The following is a 16,691-nucleotide window of genomic DNA, read 5'->3' as shown; positions in this document are numbered from 1 at the left end:
ATTGTTATTGTACATTAAATAACAACCCAGCCCCAAAGCCATGTAACAGATGTGTATCTATTACATAGCTGTTAATCCTCAGTGGATCAGTTTCACTAATTATCTGTTATTTAATGAATGTACAGTAACAGATCTGAAAGGGAGATTTTTAATGCTAATATTTAACAGATATGAGTCTATTCTGTTGATCCACAAGTTTTTACAATTTTGAAAACTGAATGGTTTTACACAAATTAGTTTTCAATTTTGTGAGAGAAAAACGAAGGTCCAAGTCACTGAGCTTAAAGTCTCCTTTTGGCCTCCAAAAGAGAGTGTTTGGAGGCTGCTGAGATGAATAGATGAGTAAAAGGGAGTCGGGACTTTGTGGATGTGCTGCTTACTGAGTTGCTTTTGAAAGTCACATTGTTACCCCAAAAAGTACTGTCCTAAATAACAAACCAGATACATGCAATCCTGAGTGGATAAATCCTGTGTGTTTTTTACCTTTGTGCAAATAATAGCTTCCAAATAGGTTCCTGCTAACAGGTTACAACACTGACTGCAATTTCATTTGCATGGATTTCAGTTTTAACAGTCCTCTTTGGCACTATTTCCTCTCTTTTAACCACAAAGAGCACTCAATTTACAATTAAGATATCATTTTGAAATGATTAATTTTACAGAAGAGTGCATAGTTTAAGTAAATTTCATTGTCTACTGCAACCATGAAAATGAATAGCCAAGGAGAGGACATGCCAACTGTTCTGTAAAAAAACCCTATGAACAAATATGACTAGGAATTAACACTTAGATATCACACAAACAGCCATATATGTCATCTTAAATGGGAGTTATTTGAGTAATTCAAAAGCTGATGATTTGGAAAAGCAAAGTATTCCAGCTCCTTCTGGTAACTGCATTTCCCATTGTCTCTCACTATGAAATAATCTCTGCTTGGAGTAATTTGCCTTCAGACTCAGGGTCTTGGTTTGAAATCTTCAGGCAGATGTACAAGTGTCAAATAAAAAGTCCTTCTTAATCACACAGTGAATCACTTTCTAAGAGAATTAGTTGATTATTTCATCTAATGTCTTACCAATTACACCAATGTACAGGCACAGGGAATGCAGAGTTTCCCCTATAAGCAACAAAGGAACAGAAATTCCCTCTGTATCATACATGTTCCAAATGAGGAAGGAGTATCACCATGTGAGGCTGCATATGGATCAAGAAACTGTCCATTTCTAAATGTTTTTGTGGAAATGTTCTGAATTTCCCCTCCTATAATGAATAATGCTATGAGCAGACTCTTCTTTTGCTGGTAAACAGATCCATTTTTCAGTCCTGTAATCAGTATGCATCTATTTAGCTACTTAACAGCAATGTGCTCTGGTTCATTAGGTAGCTACTGTTGTGTCTCAGCCTAGTTAAAATTTCACAGCAAGTTAATCTATTTTATTACAAATGAGAACACAAGTGATAATGTCCTCACCATTTTCCAAACACAGGGTTAACAGTATTTGTAACAAATCAATGAGGGCATTTAAATAGGAAAATTGCAAATCTAAAATCTTAACATTTTGTTTTACACATTGATGACTTCATTTGATTTGTCATCTATGTATTTTATAGCCCCATTACTTTTCATATATTTTTCCCCCCCTGAAAATGGCTCAGTTCCCCCTGCATCCTGCAGGGCAGTCTGGTTACACACTAGGTAAACTCACAGTAATAAAAATACATTCCTAAGTAAAGTAATATTTTCCCCATTTATATTTATTCCTATTCATAAATTTGCAAGATTAATATTCCAGGTTATAATTGAATGAATTATACATAAGGGTTCTACAGATTGTGAGAATTTTATGAAAAATGAAAACATTTCTCAAGATCTCACCTATTTATCTATCTACAGTACCTACTTTATCTCATCTTTTTTTCCTTCCTTTACAGAGCTGTAACATAAATTCTCAAAAAGGACTTTTCCAGTATTTAATCCTCTTGAAGGGTAATATATTTGTCTCACTAAAAATCAGTGTCCTTCTCTGCCTCAGGAAATGCAGCTACAATACTTGACATTGTTGATTTTAGTTGTGATTTAGCTTAACAGCACTGAAGTCATGAACTCACCCAATTGCCAGACAGATCCTTGATTTCGGCTCAATATCCCTCTTCCTTCCCCTGTGAGGGAGTATTCCACACCAATAATAGCAAATACTACACAGTAGTTTTATTTGAAATATATATGAACAGCTTACCTATTTCTGACATAATCATCTTGACCTTAATTCCTTAGCTCTGTTTTTTTTTATAGTATTGATCTTCCTTTTATGTCAAGAGTTAAGAGGAATGATACTGCTGGATTTTCCTTTTTATTTTTCTTTATTCTTAGTTGTAATGTAGTTGTAATTACTCTTCCAAATGTTAATCTATTAATGAGTTCCTAGAGGATTTAGTGGCATTTCACTGCTGACAAGCAGGTTTTGGAAGTTTGTCTGAGTCCTCAATGTTTTATTCACACATTTATCTTCATATTTCATATTTAATTGAGGTGCTGCTGCTCTACTCTACAGGGCTCTGCAGTGGCTGGAATTCACCCTATCTAATGAAATGGAAAGGAAGGTGAAATGGAGATTCTACTGGTTTTAGGCCTAGATTAGAGTTTTCAGGAGTTGTTAGAAAGATTTCTGATGATGGAAAAACACGAGGAACTGGCAGAAAAAAATCCCAGCATTGACTTGCACAGTGGGATGTTCATTATGCCACACCTCAGCCTCCCATTGGTTGCAAGATCTCCATTCATAGTCTCAAAATGGACTACACAGAAATAAAAAAATTCCAGAAACCAGAGCCTGACTCCCTGGAAGGGTTGTGGAGCCAGGCAGAGTCTGCCTGCAGACTTCCCCACCTACAGCCCTACCTCTCTGCTGAGCTACCTCTGCTCCTCCCTCCCTGGCTGAATCCCATCCTCAGTGAGTGAGAAGAACAAGCAAAGTTAACACAAGTCACAATTCCAGTCAGCAAAGAACTGAACTGCTAACACTTCCTTTTTTTAGTTAATAATAAGATGTATTTCTTTCCAATTGACCTTACTTGATACTAATGCTGTTTGAATCCTAGTAACCAGCACATTTTAAATACTGCTCTCAAGTTTACAGTCCTTAACTGATGGACTACTAAATTTAGGTTTTTCCAAGGAAAAGAATACCCCTGCCACAGGAAGCAGGAGCTGTGCTACACCTGAACTGAGGCCAACAAGAAGTAGGATGATCACAGCCATTTCTGGGCTAGAGAAGAGCAGTTTGGTTTGGATTTTGAGTCATTCCACTCTGTGAATAAGCACACACAAAGACTGGGGTGACTTGTTGGTCTTCTGAGCTACTTACAGTAGCTGTGATTGCTGTAGGTACTGGAGATGAACAAGGTAAACAGCTGGTCTAAAAACCAAGATAGGATCTGTGTGTCTGAAAGCCAGCTGGATCCCATTCATCTTTTGCAGTGTATAGGGAAGTCTTTGGCCTAAAATATGTACTTTGCCATTTAAAATGCACTTTTTTTTTCCACTGTGTACATATAGTTGTTTCAGTTGTAGTCAACTGGCAATTATTTTTCCACAGAATTTAAGAAATCATAAAAACTCCTACATTTACTGATTTTAATACCAGATGTTCACTCACTAATTCCATTACCTTGTGACTACTTCCTATCAATCCATTAATTGCCAGCTGCTCAGCCAAACAGAGAAGTGTAGCTAATCAGATGGTGTTGGGAAACAGCCAAACAGGAGCTGCCTTCTTCCCTGTTTCTTAAATTAGCAGTCACTGGGACAGCCATGAAAACCTTCACTCCTGGATTAAGATCTTGATGTTTTACTTGGAATCTGAGAGCACAACAGTGCCTGAAACTGGAGAGGATCTCACAGTGGAAACTTGGTACTTGTGCCCCTCTCCTGAATTGTTTCACCCAGTGCTGCCATGGAAGGGAGGAAAGGTATTCCCAGGACTAATGATGAAAATGCTCTACCTCATCTACGTTAGAGCCATATCAGTTATTAAGGACAAATGCAAATGACTAAGCTAATACTAAAAAGATCTGAGCCAGAACTAAGAGCTTAGATGTGCTTGGCCTAACAATTTTCCTTTGCAAGCTCTGCAAAAAGAGATGTTTCGGATCGGATTTTTTTTTTCCACTTGGAAGTTTAAAATAAGTTTTCAATGCTTAAAACCTCTCAATGAGGTTGGTAAGGAGCCAGGTGTTCTTGGCACTGTGGGGAGAGGGACAGCCTCCTCCAAGGAGGAGCTGAGAAGGGTATTTAATGCAATTTGAAAGGATCTGAACACCTCCCAGCAGAGTGATTTCACTGAATCAGTGAATAAAGAGATACAAAACCTGCACACTCACTCCTCCTTCACCTCAAATACAGCCACAAAAAATTAACCTTCTAAGAAGCAAACAAACTCCTGTGGCTCCTCCAACATATCCCAGTCCCATCCAGCAATCAGCTGCCTGCTATGGAACAGGACGGAATAAATCTAACAATATGAAAAATCACTACACTGCAGAGAAGGTTTATTTTATAAATGTTGTAATATTCTGAAAACAATTCATAATGGATTGAATGCACAGAGAGATATGAAATTACTGATGTTAGAAATTCTGTAATGGGAAATGTTTCTATTGTGAGAAGAAGTGTTTCAGACCATTCTGAGATGGCCACATTTTTCTGGCTGTCAGGTAAATATTATGAATGTGAGTTGTAGAGCACACAGAAAAATAGCACCTCTCAGCAATAATTACACAGCCCATCTGTACTCTCTTCAGGGAATTTAAAATCATGTCATATACACCCTTTACAAATGCTTTAACAATCCGACAAAATCATGGGAAAAACAAAACTCAAAGAGAAGGAGATTCAGAAGTCTCTATTGCACCTCTAGTTAGATCCCACTGTACAAATAATGCTTTGTTCTGCTTATCAGATTAGTTTCTAAAGTGCACTGGGGTGAAATTCTCAAGGAATTACAAAATATGAAAATAAAAAAGCTGTATTTTTTTAAGAATTTTAATTTTTTGTTTTTATTGTGTTTCCTATTTGCACTCAACAAAAGCACCATTTATTCCTAACTGGGACATCGATGAGAACACGAAACATAAGAGAAAAGCAGGAATACAGCAAGCATGAGGGGATGACAACAGAAGAAAAATGGACAGCAGGAAACCAATTTTCAGAACTACTCCTACTCAGGAGAAACACATCCCTCAGCAGCTCCAAAGAGGCTGTTTGCCAGAAGGAAAGGGAGGGAGCACAAGGAGGAAGAGGGTGAGATGTGAGCAAGAGGAGAAAGCAGGGTGCAAAATATGTCAGGTAAGTAAAATGAGAAGCAGGGGAAACTTGGGAGAAAAGAAGTCTCAGATCTCTGGCATGACGTTTTGCCTCATTACTCTCAGTACTCTTTGCATATCTAACACAAAAGGAGCAGCTTAAGGCCCTGGTATGGGTTTGGTTCCCAGAATTTCAAGCTCAGCCTGACCCAGTATTTCAGTATTTCCCACCAGCCTGTTCCCAAGCACATCTGGAAAAGTGGCCTTTCAGTGAAGAGTCACAGTCACAGCTCCAGACTTGGCTCTTGCCAGCCTTCCCTTCACCTTCCTAACCCCAAACCTCTCCCCTGCCCCCTCACTGCTCTTTGGCTGGAATTGTGTAAACCAGTATGTTTTTAGTCATGTAAGGTCATATTTGTTACAGATGCACTGTAAAATAAAAATCTTCACATTATGTAGTCACTGCTCTCTGGAGCTGAGTGTTTCACAAACTTCAGTGAAAAATCCTCTCACTTTTCTGGAAAGGACTCATCCCAACTCTCCTTCTGAAAATATTACCACTGAGTAGATTTTTCTGAGATTCAGGAACAAAATTATCATGCAACAGTAAATTGCTACATTTATTAATGGAATCACAAACTGTTTTGGGATGGAAGGACCTTAAAGGTCACCTCATTCCAGCCCTGCTAGGTGCAGGGACACCTTCCATGAGACCAGGGTGCTCCACCCAACCTGGCCTTGAGGATCCACTGCTTTTTCTAGCCAAAACTATGACTCAAGTGTACTTAGCCAAATTCCACCCCAGACTGATCCTCATTTGACATCCAGGCCATTCCTGGATTGCAGAGCAGGTCCAGCTGAAGAACAGCTCTGAAAATGAAGAGATGACAAGAACTGGATGCAGGAGGGAGAAGAGAGAGGGTGGTGAACTCAGTGTGCCTGACAAATTCTGCTTTTGCCATACAAGACCCTCAAAAAGAGAGATTCTCCTGAGCCATTTGAGCCAAGTTTCAAATCCAGCAAGCTTCTTCAGATGTGCAGTAAATCCCTGTAAGGCTGGATTTATCACAGGGGCACTGCCAGACCTGCAGCTACAGTGCTGCTGGCGCTGCTATAATCACATCACATCATGTTAGAGATGGCTAAGAAGGTTTTGTGAGCCTGGCCATTGTGCCTCCCTAATTTATGGTGTTCCTGTCAGGGAGAAATCAAGTTTCATAGTTATGACATTTCTTTCTGGAGCACTAAATGTTAACTTTGCTGATCATGCATATCTTGGTAGAACAGCTTATTTCTAAATGGCAAACGTGATATAAAAAGCATAATGACTTCATTCAAAACCTTATAAAGCAGCTGATTCTCACACCTATAGAAAACAGGCCAAGTGGTATTTTAGTCATCAGACTATGGAAACAGACACACACTCAATATATTTGATTCATTTCTCCCATTTTAAGTAAAAACATGATGCTGGGATTGCACTCTATTGAAAACTAGCTATATTTTGTACTTATTAAATGCACTTAAATAATGTCTTCTAATAAAAGTATTATTAACAGCAGGGACAGCAAAGCTTTTCTTTTTTTACATGTTTCATTTTGTACAAGAATTTCATGTTAACTGGTCATCATTCTGTGCCGGATGATTGTACAGAAGGGAAGGAAACACAAAAGGAGCCTCACACCGTAATAAAATTCATCTACACTTTCAGCACTCAGGACAAACTAGAGAAAGATGCAGCACCACTTGACAGGTGAGAGTAACACAGCAAAGGATGCCCACTCTGCCTCTGTCACGTTGGCTACTGGTGCATTTTCCTCAGCAACACGAGAGGAAACAATTCCCACCAGAGTGCTGGCCAGACTTTGTGTTGCTGTGGAGATATTGTGTCTCCTCTGGTGCAGGTGTTGGGGAAAAAATTGCTGTAAATGAGTAACTCACATCAGCAAGGGCCTGCTAAATAACAGCCTGAAACCCAGTTGCCTGCAAAAACTGCAGTTTAAATTACAAAGGACTGGCATTGTTTACAAATACGTATTTAATCTTCATGCTGACATACTGGTAACATTTAGAATACAATAAAAGCTTCTGCAAGTTTACTTGCTGCTGCAAATATTCCACTGCTGTGTTTAAATTAGGTTTTGTCAAGAGGTCTCTGAACACTTAAAGGAAAGGTTATGGTTTCAAATGAATGGAATTTCAACCAATTTCTAATATTTCAATGACTTGTATTAACTAATATACATCAGAGAGAGATGTTTTCTCCACCCAGCCAACAACTGTGCAAGTACACTGATGATAAAGAGGAGTTTTTACACATCTTAATCCTAAGTAGGGATCCTAATGGGAAATGTGGCCCCTGAATTTTCCCAGCCTCCCTAGAGTCCATGAGAAAAAAAAAAAAAAAAGTCAACAAAACCAAAGCATTCAGAACAATATTTGCCCTAATCTGGAAGTGGACTCAGTAAAAATGAGAAACCATTTGAGGTAATTTTGGAGATGCTTAGGGCCAGAAAACAAATCAGAAGGAAAACAAACCTCTCCAGAACCTCAACAACAGAGGGATGTAAAATTTTACTGCAGTGATGTGACAAGAGGCATTTGTTGTCCCCCTTGAGAGGATGCTGCTATCAGAACACATGGGCATGAACAATAAACACGTGCTTGGTCACTGCGAGTTCCTTTCCCTGCTTGATTTAGAAACAAAATCTCCTGAAGCACCAGCCTGTGACAAAAGAAGTACAACACAACCCTCAATAATGTATTCTCAAACTGGACTGCAGTGTTGAGAACAGTGACTTTCTCAATGATAAAATAATGACACATTAAAATTAAAATGTTTTAAAATAAAGATGTGAGAGCAAATCAGTTCAGCTTATCAGTGAGGGTTGTAAGAATAAAGCAACTCCGAAGTCAGATTCTAGAGTGATGGGGATAGATGAGTGTAAATGAACACAAATACTGAAGACATTTACTTTCCAGAACAGATAGCTCTATATTCATATATTTAAACACAAAGAAAAATGGATTAAACTAATGAACTTTCAAAGCTGACAACATTTTACTTTGTCAACAAGAAACCCACATGTGCATGCAAATACACACACGCACGTCAGACTGGTAACACCTTTAATTTTTGCTCAGGAAAAAGTGGACACACTGTTTTAGAGAATCCCATCACACCAATCCTTCACAAACACTGATCCTACACACTTCTATTTTGAAAATTTCTTCTTTTAATGCATTTTTGAGTGTGTTGCAGGACAGCAGCTCTCCACACAGACAAGAACCTTTCTGAACAGCCTACTTGGCAGAGACTAGGACAAGCCTTTCAAAATACAAACATGTTTTAACCAACCAGAAGGAAGTTCAGGTTTGGCTACCAGAGAATCTACCCACTGAAGTACTTGTGATAATTTACTCAGGTATTTACCTGCTCTGGATTTGTACTGCTAGAATTCCTGTTTTGTTCTTCAGCCTCACTAAACGTACTTGTGGTGATTTTCTCGGCTATTTGCCTGTTCAGGATTTGCAGTGTACTAGAATTATTGTCATATCCTAAAGCATTTTCTCTTAAATTTGACTTTAAACAGCATTTTAGAAGAGTTATGAAGCTTTCAGAGATCTTACTCTAGCCTGTCGTGAGTGTCAGTGTCCATTTTTAATTACATTACAGACTCACTGACAGATCAGAGCAGCCGAACTCCCTGGCTGCAGTGGTGGGTATTGCTCAGTGTTGGGAGCAGCCCAGGTGAGCTGGAGCAGCGTGAACTCAGTGCCTCGTCCTTCTCCTCCCTGAGAGAGCCACCGCAGATCTCTGCAAGCCACGAGGAAGCCTTACCTTGATGACAGAGGCCCCTGCCCTGGAGAGGGGGCTGTGCATCTGCGCCGCCGCGGCCATGTTGGCGATGGTGTTGAGATGGTTCATCTGGTTCATGGCCATGGCCACCGAGGCCGGGGGGAGGCTGACAGGGAGCAGGGGGTGCGGCATCATCATGAAGGGCAGGTCTATCCCTGCGGAGAGCACGGACATGTCACTCGGGCCCCGAGGGCCCACACCATCCACCATGCCACTGGGACACCCTGGGGGCCCACATGATCCACCATGTCACTGGGACACCCTGAGGGCCCACACCATCCACCATGTCCCTGGGACACCCTGAGGGTCCACGACATCCACCATGTCACTGGGACACCTTGCAGGGCCCACACCATCCGCCATGTCACTGGGACACCCTGAGGCCCACATGATCCACCACATCACTGGGATGCCCTGAGGGACCACATCTCTTTGTAAAATTCACCACATCACTGGGACATCCTGAGGGCCCACACCATCCACCATGTCCCTGGGACACCCTGAGGGTCCACGACATCCACCATGTCACTGGGACACCTTGCAGGGCCCCACAACATTCACCATGTCACTGGGACACCCTGAGGCCCACATCCCACTGCAACATCCACCACTCAAGCCCAACAGCAGCAAATTCTTATCAGTTCTGGGGTTCCACAGGGGACAACTGCCTGTGCAGCCCAGGAAAGGCTGGTTTGTGCTGGGGAAAGGAATACACAGCTGGGGAGGGACAAATTAATATACGACTGTGCCAGTTCAGTGATTTCTTTAGTTAGGAGAAATAAAGAATAAAAAATCCCACAAAACATGCATATAATTTGCATGTTTTCCAACATATCAGATGAATATTTATTAATAACGTTATCTGATCATACACTCCTACCAAGACTTCTTCCCATTACCACTTCTCAGCAATGTCACACTAAATTCTTATACTCTGTCTCGAATCCAGGAGGCTGTGGCTTTACTACAGACACCACTGAGCGATTGTACAGAAGGTCTGTGAACTGCAACACGTAATGAGAGGTTAAAATTGTTGCCAGAGGTTTTAATTTTCAAAATGTCACTTTAAATTGTCTTCTGCTATGGATATAAACCAATTTAAGAAGGTATGAAATTTATTTGGATCAACTCTAAGATCTTGACATTGCCAAAAAGGTGAAGTTACTGCTAGCAAGAACTGGATTCTCATACTTCATTAATATCCATTTCAGCATGTGTATTACTTCTTGTATTTAGTAATGACTGCACTGGAAAAGAAGACCAAGACGCCAATTCACTGAAAAAATTGGTTAGCTTATTGTGCTTTCAAGAGTTCTTTAGAGAGACCACTTAGATAGTTAGCTACTATAAGGTATCCAAAATTAATTTTTCATAACAAAACCCTAAAAAACAGGACTCATTCTGCCAAACACAAATGTCTTATAATTTTTCTAAATGACATTTAGGTTAGAAATCCTCATTTAAAAATTCAGGTGCAAATATTAAATAACACAAACATATATCTAGTCATTACCACATGCCATTGAGACTGTTTATTGCTAAAAAGTTTGCAACTTTTGGGTTTATCCAAACTATTTTAAAGGAGAAAGCCAGGCACCAGAAGGCCAGTTTTTGGTGTATGACAGAACTAATAATAAAAAATACCACCGACTGACATATCTTATGTTATTCCTACAGAATTTGACTCCAGTGATATAAAAACACCACGGTGCCCACCAGGAAAGGCAGAATTGCAATATTCCCAGCTCCCACACTATTCCTGTTTAACATGAGCATATCATGATCAACAACTGTGATGTCTAATGACTCACTCTCTATTTTATATGATGATCCAGGCCAATATTAATTATGATAGGCAATAAGCAATGCCCACATACATCTCCCTTCACTTCAAACCACTCTGACAATCCCCTCCAGTGCCTGCATCCACAAGCCTTTGTTCCCCTGCAGATCTCCCTTAACAGCCCAATAATCTTTCCTCATCCTCTATAGAGTTCCAAAACTCCCAGACACCATCTGGCCACATTGAGTTGTATGTCTACTTAAAGTCCAATTGACATGCAAACTAAATGCAAACTACAAACAGAATTTAACAGCACATCACCAGTTTTAAGACACAATCCGTCAAACATTTCAGAGGACTATGAGGAAAATATATCCTGCACTTGCAAATCATTGGGCATAATGTCTGACATCCAGTAAACCCTTTAACAGCCTATAGACATTCACCTACTACAAAATCCACTGGAAAATATCCTCAAGAGCAAAGGACACAATATGTCTGTATGTAAAAGAAATCCAGGTATTGAATTATGCAAGAACATAAATTAAAAGGACAAAGGACAGAGAATTTGAGTCCTATGACCTGGTGGTATTTAACTACTGACACTTAATCCAAAATGCTCAGGTCCACACCTTCCCACAAACAAAGCAGACTCATTTTATAGGAGTCATTTCAATAGCTCTGATTTGGTCAGGTCTGGGGCCTGACAGAGGTAGCAGTGAACCGACTACTCTAAAACTTGTGTAAGGAGCCAGAAATGTCACTCATCCACTAAAACTAACACAAAAAATTAACTTAAAAGAGCATAACAAGCAACAAGAGTTCATAAACAATGAGCTTTTCATTCTTCATCCATCATCAACTACAGGAATAACTTTGCTCCTCATTAATTTTTAAAATGTTAATCCCAAACATCTTTCTTGGAATACTTTTTCCTTCCCTTCCTTCCCTCTTTGGGTGCTAAGAAGTGGAACTGATGGCTTCCCACCTGCTCCTTTCCTAAGGGGAAGAAAAGAGATGGCTTTTTGGGGAGCTCCGAGTTCCAAATCCAACCTATGTCATTTTATTCCAGTTGTTTTGGATAGCTGGGTTCAGTGCATGACCTTTTCACTGGACATTTTGCATTTATTCCTTGCTCTCCTATTTTATTTGGTGGGTCAGCATTTCCATCTGGTCGAGAATTTTCTCACACAGCTAAAATTTTAAGCAACTTTATGATTATTTTTCCTTTCAATCCATGGAAATGACAAAGACTGACAGTCCCAAACCCAGCAGTGAGTGAATGACTCTTCCAGGAGGGAACAGTCACTTGGACTTGGACTGATGGCAGAGGGTGGCTTGGACATGAGACACAAGTGCAGCTGGCAGTGAAGGCCTGACCGTCCTGTCACTCACGTGTCCCCCATCATTTCCCCGCTCCCCGAGGCTGGGAACGAAGGCAAGCCCAGCTCCCAGCAGGGCTCCAGGCACTCTTTTTTCCCAGTATGATCCCAGTACGTACTGTTGGTGAGCAGGTGGTTCTGCTGGAGAGGGCTGAGCGGGTGTGCACTCCCAAGGCTGGACTGCCCTGACAGCGTGGGGTGACCAATGCTGTGCTGGGATCCCGTCGTGATGGGAGACTGCAGCTTGTCTTTGTCCCAGGAGGATTCACTCCCACCTGCAAAACACGGCACAACAAACCATGAGTGGCATGTACCTTTATTCAGAGATATTTTGCTTGGTTAGCAATGAGCCAACACTCCTTACCACAGCTGAACACCTGGCACAGCACCTGGAACCTGCACCTGAATTTTTCAAAATTTAAATTACAAAGTAAGTATCAGGCAAAAAAAATATTTTTAGACACTTTCAGCATCACCTACTTTCAAAATATTGGTCTGTGAAAACAGGACAAGCTAAATGTCTGAGGATGAAATCATCAGTCATGATTAAATGAATTATCAGAACGGGAATATCTGAGAGGCTGAGCCACCATCTCCTGCTATCAAAGGACATGAGGCCACCGATCCCTGCCAGACACTCATCTGAGCCCAGCCCTGTGCTCACCAGGTCTCTGCACTGTCAATCCTGGAGGCACTTGGCCATCCCTCCCTCCAGTGTCACCAGGTTCCAGCTGGAATTCACCCCTGAAGAGTTTATGACAGTTTATCCTTGAGCTTGGTTATCTTTTGAGCTTCAGCAGCTCCCCTTCCACTGCTGGGCCTGACCCTGGGGATGCCCCACGTGAAACCCTTCACTTTGTGGGTTAAATGAGCTGGGCACAGGCTGTGCTTGGAAATCATCAATATTCAGCAGTTTCAACTTAGGAGTCCAGATATCTATTATGCATAGTAATTACTGTCTACAACAAGCACGAAGTCTAGAAAACAGAGCACTTGGTGTCTCGAATCTCTGTCTGGTCTTCTGCAGCAATTTTACAGACTGTAGTTTTCTCAGGATTACACACTCGAATACAAACTTCCTTTTAAACAGCAGGTTAAGTAGACCACGGTATTGAATTCCAAAATACATCTGGTCCACAAAACAGAACACCTAAAAAAAAGTTAGACTGAACATTTCTAGAGTTAAAAGGTATTTTAAGATCCCTCCCCTCTCAGGTACATCCCACACTGTCACCTAGATTATAGATTGTTAGAAAAACATGTAACTGCAGTATTGATTTTGTTTCGAATTTATGAACAAGGATCTCAATTAGAATAAGTAAATAGATTACTGGAGTGCAGCAGATAGAGGCAGCAAGCAAAAAACCATTTTAATTGAATATGAAAGTAACACAGAAATTCCATTCTTTATGACAACACTTGGCTAATAAACATGATTAATACTGCTAAATGCAAAAGTTTGAAAGATCAGTGATTGAGAAAAAAGGAAAACACTCCATCATTTTAGCACTATGTCCAAGTATGAATTACCTTCCTATAAAAGAGTTGTAATTTGTAAAATGATGAGTAATACACTGACAAAGAAAGATACACTAAATTATGCCATGTGATATAATGTAGCATGGCGTAGTGCAGTAATTAGAACTACTACAGTTGAGGCTGTGTCAGCATCTTTGTTATTTAATATACTGTATATCAACTCTTTCAAATAACATTTGACTGCTATTTAGTGTGGAAGTTGTTCACTTTGACTACTGTGAATCTGGGGTGCTATTATTTGGTGTGTTTCAGACGTTAAATGTGTGATTTATGAAGGACTTTTGGAGGAAATGTCGAGCACTTGATTTTAACAAGTGAGTTTTAATTTTCTCCACATGCTTTTTCAACAAATTTAACATTTACACTCTATTCTTCCTCAAAAAATACACATACTTTTCCATTAATTTTTAGCTTAGGAACACATTTTGTAGTTGCAATTTCACATATCAGGGCACCAGCCACAAAAATTGGGCCAAAGGCAGTTTGTTGGGGTTTCTGAATGAAAATAAAAAACTGAATCTTCATCTGAAAGTTTCCCCTCTCCCTGTGTTCCTCTGCCCTGGGTAGTTCCAGCCCTAGGCACAGGCAGTCTAAATTCAGCTCATTGAGTTAATTCTGGAATTTTCTCTTGCCTTTCAGAGCCTCGTGGCCCTGAGGCTGCAGTGGCAGAGCCCCCCCATGTCTCTCAGCCCAGTTTTACAACTGCTGCACATTCCCCAGGTAAATTCCATCATTCCCAATTTATAGATGGAGAACTGCCCTGTGAAGAAAAGCAACTTGCTTAAGGAAACCCAGGAAATCTGCAGTGGAAGGAGAAACTGAATTTAAATTATGTCACATGGTCCAAATCACTGGACCAGTTCTCCTTACAGATGGGGACAACAATAACTTTTCCCCTCTGCAAATTCCACTTGTAAATCTGCTCCAGTATTCAGTGCCAGCAACACAAGAATAAATTGCAATACACTTATCTCTACAGACCATTCCTGTATTCTTATGTTCCCTATCACTTCTCCTTAGAGAAAGAAAAAAATACAGCTGAGTGTACGATGTATAATAAAAGTGATGGTAAATGAAATGCATCCTCAGCCTGCAGTGTCCCACAGATAACAGCTCCATCTCTCCATCTGGACTGCATTTCCTATGCACTAGGAAGTCTCTTAAAAATGAAATAATAATTAGAACAGTTCTTACCTAGAACTGTTCAGGTGTGAAGTGTTTTATAAGGGTAGTGTGGCCAGGTCCAGATGGGAAAGCTGAGGGGCAGAATTAGGAAGCTCCTGTTACACCAGTGAGGAAACTGAACTGGAAACGAGTCAGGGCTCGTGGTCCTACCCCTGTGCCCTACACCACAGACACCTCTGATCCATCCTACCCACAGTCATCCTACACAGCTAAAAAATAAACATTTAAAAGAAAATTTGAATTCTTCCCCAGAGAATCTATGCCCATCGGGTAAGAAAAAGATTACAAACAGATTTACAGCAAGCCTGAAGCAGATTCACAGTAAAAACCAAGTATGTGACATGCAAACCTGTGCTGGTACACTCAGTCCTTTAATTGCCATGCAGCGTTAAAAAAGGTATTTATTTTGGAGCGTACAATTTTCTTATTTGGTAACACAGTTGTCAGCATGTTTGATCAGCAAATACATATCTGACATGCAACATATCAATGTGTATTTTCAAATTCTTTGTTGCCATAACAATTAGAAGCTAATAGATCCATAAAAACCGAATCCTTCCTAATGCTTCAAATTCATGTCTAACCACAATTTTTCAGATTTCTGTTCACTGCCATTTTTTGTCCAAACAGGTGCCATCCATAAGGCAAAGATATCACATTTTGATTTTTTTTTCAATTCTGTATTTTGTATGATGAGCTTACAGTACATACAGACATTATTTTAAGTAATTAATTTTAGGTATATAAAATAGAAAGGGAAAAATATATGGAGAAAATAAACATATACTCCTAAGAAAAATTAGACAACAGGAAACAGCAATGGGACCTACCTCTTTTATATGAAGGGAAATAAAACTTTTTATTTATTTTATATGAGAAAGAATATTTCATTTTAAAATATGAGTAACTTGATACATGAGTGTCATAGGAATATTATTAGAGCACCCAGAAGTTATTTGTCAAAATGCCAATACATCATTTATACACTTCACCAAAAGCTTTATGTTTGACACTCTAACCCACTATCCACATGACCTTCCCTCCAACAGAGAAAACTGAAGGACAGTAAGGTGATTTTTCCTTATTTTGTTTGCATTCTGGTCGATCTCGTCCCAGCACAGGCTGTACTGAGCATTAGAAAAAGGAAAGACAGAAAGGACCTGCAGCCCCAGAGCTCCTGATGCTCGGCAGGTGCAGGCACGGATCTCGTGGGCTCCTGACCACAACCTGGAGAAAGGGGGAAAGAAAAGAAGTCTGGGCTGCCTCCCCCCACCCCAGCTCAGGGCAGCAGAGCTCTGCTGCAAGCTCTGCTTTCGGAGGGGCAGCTGAAAGCACAGTGGGGGTTTCAGAAAGGCCTGAGTGTCCGCAGTGTCCAGGGAAATGCAGTGCAGGGCACACAGAAAGATGCACCCCGTGTGGATTTGGGCAGTTATTTACTGAGTAATAAATGAAGTCTGCTATTCACCAGCCTCAACGGGTTATGTGAGAGAAGTTATTTAGCAGTGCATGACTTACACTAATGATCAACTAAGCAGAAATCAGGTGAATTTAGGAGTTAAATCACAGGTACTGCGAACAAACAGGGAAAATCAGCCCAAGCAATAAATTCACCTGAGTCAGTGATAGACCCCCCTCAGCCTCA

At 40.4% G+C, this 16,691-nt stretch overlaps 1 protein-coding gene across 3 annotated transcripts in view; it reads right to left on the bottom strand.

The window, feature by feature from the left end:
* Positions 1-16,691, bottom strand: part of DACH2 (dachshund family transcription factor 2) — a 245,347-nt gene that overhangs the window by 47,815 nt on the left and 180,841 nt on the right. For all 3 annotated transcript variants that reach the window (XM_041396690.1, XM_041396692.1, XM_041396691.1), the window contains exons 4-5: positions 12,445-12,600; positions 9,143-9,315 (exon numbers count right to left, since the gene is read on the bottom strand). In XM_041396690.1, the coding sequence (XP_041252624.1) occupies positions 9,143-9,315; positions 12,445-12,600 (329 nt within the window). The remainder of the gene's footprint in view (positions 1-9,142; positions 9,316-12,444; positions 12,601-16,691) is intronic.

This window comes from Onychostruthus taczanowskii, unplaced genomic scaffold, assembly GCF_017590055.1.
Source record: "Onychostruthus taczanowskii isolate IOZ18803 unplaced genomic scaffold, ASM1759005v1 scaffold13, whole genome shotgun sequence".
Lineage (NCBI taxonomy): Eukaryota > Metazoa > Chordata > Aves > Passeriformes > Passeridae > Onychostruthus > Onychostruthus taczanowskii.
The sequence above is the reverse complement of the archived record's forward strand: the minus strand, read 5'-3'. Positions and strand labels throughout refer to the sequence as shown.